The sequence below is a fragment of the Octopus bimaculoides genome, chromosome 2, assembly GCF_001194135.2.
Source record: "Octopus bimaculoides isolate UCB-OBI-ISO-001 chromosome 2, ASM119413v2, whole genome shotgun sequence".
In the NCBI taxonomy this organism is placed as follows: domain Eukaryota; kingdom Metazoa; phylum Mollusca; class Cephalopoda; order Octopoda; family Octopodidae; genus Octopus; species Octopus bimaculoides.
In genome coordinates, this window is record NC_068982.1 from 51,780,523 (window position 1) to 51,781,856 (window position 1,334).

At 35.2% G+C, this 1,334-nt stretch overlaps 1 protein-coding gene across 1 annotated transcript in view; it reads right to left on the minus strand.

Annotated features, from left to right (window-relative positions):
* Positions 1 to 538: 538 nt before the first annotated feature.
* Positions 539 to 1,334, minus strand: part of LOC106867407 (elongation factor-like GTPase 1) — a 31,583-nt gene continuing 30,787 nt past the window's right edge. The window contains exon 22 of the mRNA XM_014912273.2: positions 539 to 832. Coding sequence (XP_014767759.1) covers positions 644 to 832 — 189 coding nt within the window. The 3' untranslated portion in view covers positions 539 to 643. The remainder of the gene's footprint in view (positions 833 to 1,334) is intronic.

A 1,334-nucleotide genomic window follows, 5' to 3' on the forward strand; every position in this document is an offset into this window, starting at 1 on the left:
GGAGAAGCTTCTAAGCTAACAACTATAAGTTTTATAGGCAAAATATTTTTCTGGGAACGACCATTGCTACTAGGGGAAATTGCTCTGCTTTACGACCAACCTCCGGGGAATGAATTAACTCGTATACCCGAGGCACAACTGTTATTAAATCCGTCACGGGAAAGGGGCGGTTACTCAAATCTTAAAGATTACACATGCAGTGAAGTGACGGTTACTTCCCTTGTAATTAGAACCTAAAAAGTCTAATATAAAGACAAATTGTAATGTTTGGTGCCCAATGGAAGCCATTCATATTATGACAAAACTGTCAAAAAAAAAAAAAAAAATTGTTAGGACAAATTATTTGCTTCAATATTAATTAGTTCACTGATCTATTGAAAACAAACTAACACACACGATATATTTTACTCTTTATGTAAACCCCATTAGGCTATCAAATCTGAGCAATACCAGTTTCAAATTCTAAGCTGTATCATTAATTACTCTAACAATGAATGTAAGAATTTTCTCAAAGACAGACAGCAAAATAAAAATCAAATAAATTATGAATACATTTTATTTTCGGACAATATATCTTAGTTTGTAAAATTACATTCATTAGAATAATTGGTCTCCAACATAAATTTTAAAGAATTAGTAAGGTTTATTTATTTTTCTTTAACGTCCTTTGTTTTTCTGCATGTTCTACAATTTTTTCATTAACCTTTAAACCTTTTCGTTTACGCACTGCATTCATATATGACCGAGCCAAATTCTCTGAATCAGCCTTTTCTCCAAAATGTAGATATTCCTCCTCGGTTTGAGGTACCCAGAAGGGATCCATGTCAACAACCTAAAAATACAAAAGAACATTAGCTATCATCAATTACTTTTACAAGACATTGTCTACAAGAAATGACTTGAATCCCACAGGCAGACTTCAATATTTTCTACCCAAAAGGGATTTTCCACCCACTATTAACATTTATATACATAGGAGTGACTGTGTGGTAAGTAGCTTGCTTACCAATTACGTGGTCCGGGTTCAGTCCTACTGCGTGGCACCTTGGACAAGTGTCTTCCACTATAGCCTCGGGCCGACCCAAGCCTTGAGTGGATTTGGTAGACAAACTGGAAGAAGTCCATCGTGTATGTATGTTTGTTTGTTTGTTTGTTTGTCCCTCAGCATCGCTTGACAACCAATGCTGATGTGTTTGCGTCCCCGTAACTTAGCAGTTCAGCAAAAGAGACCAATAGAATAAGTACTAGGCTTACAAATGACAAACAAGAGAGTAAAAGTATATATATATATATTTAGATCCCCATATACTGCATTAATATTCCCCACACTTTCC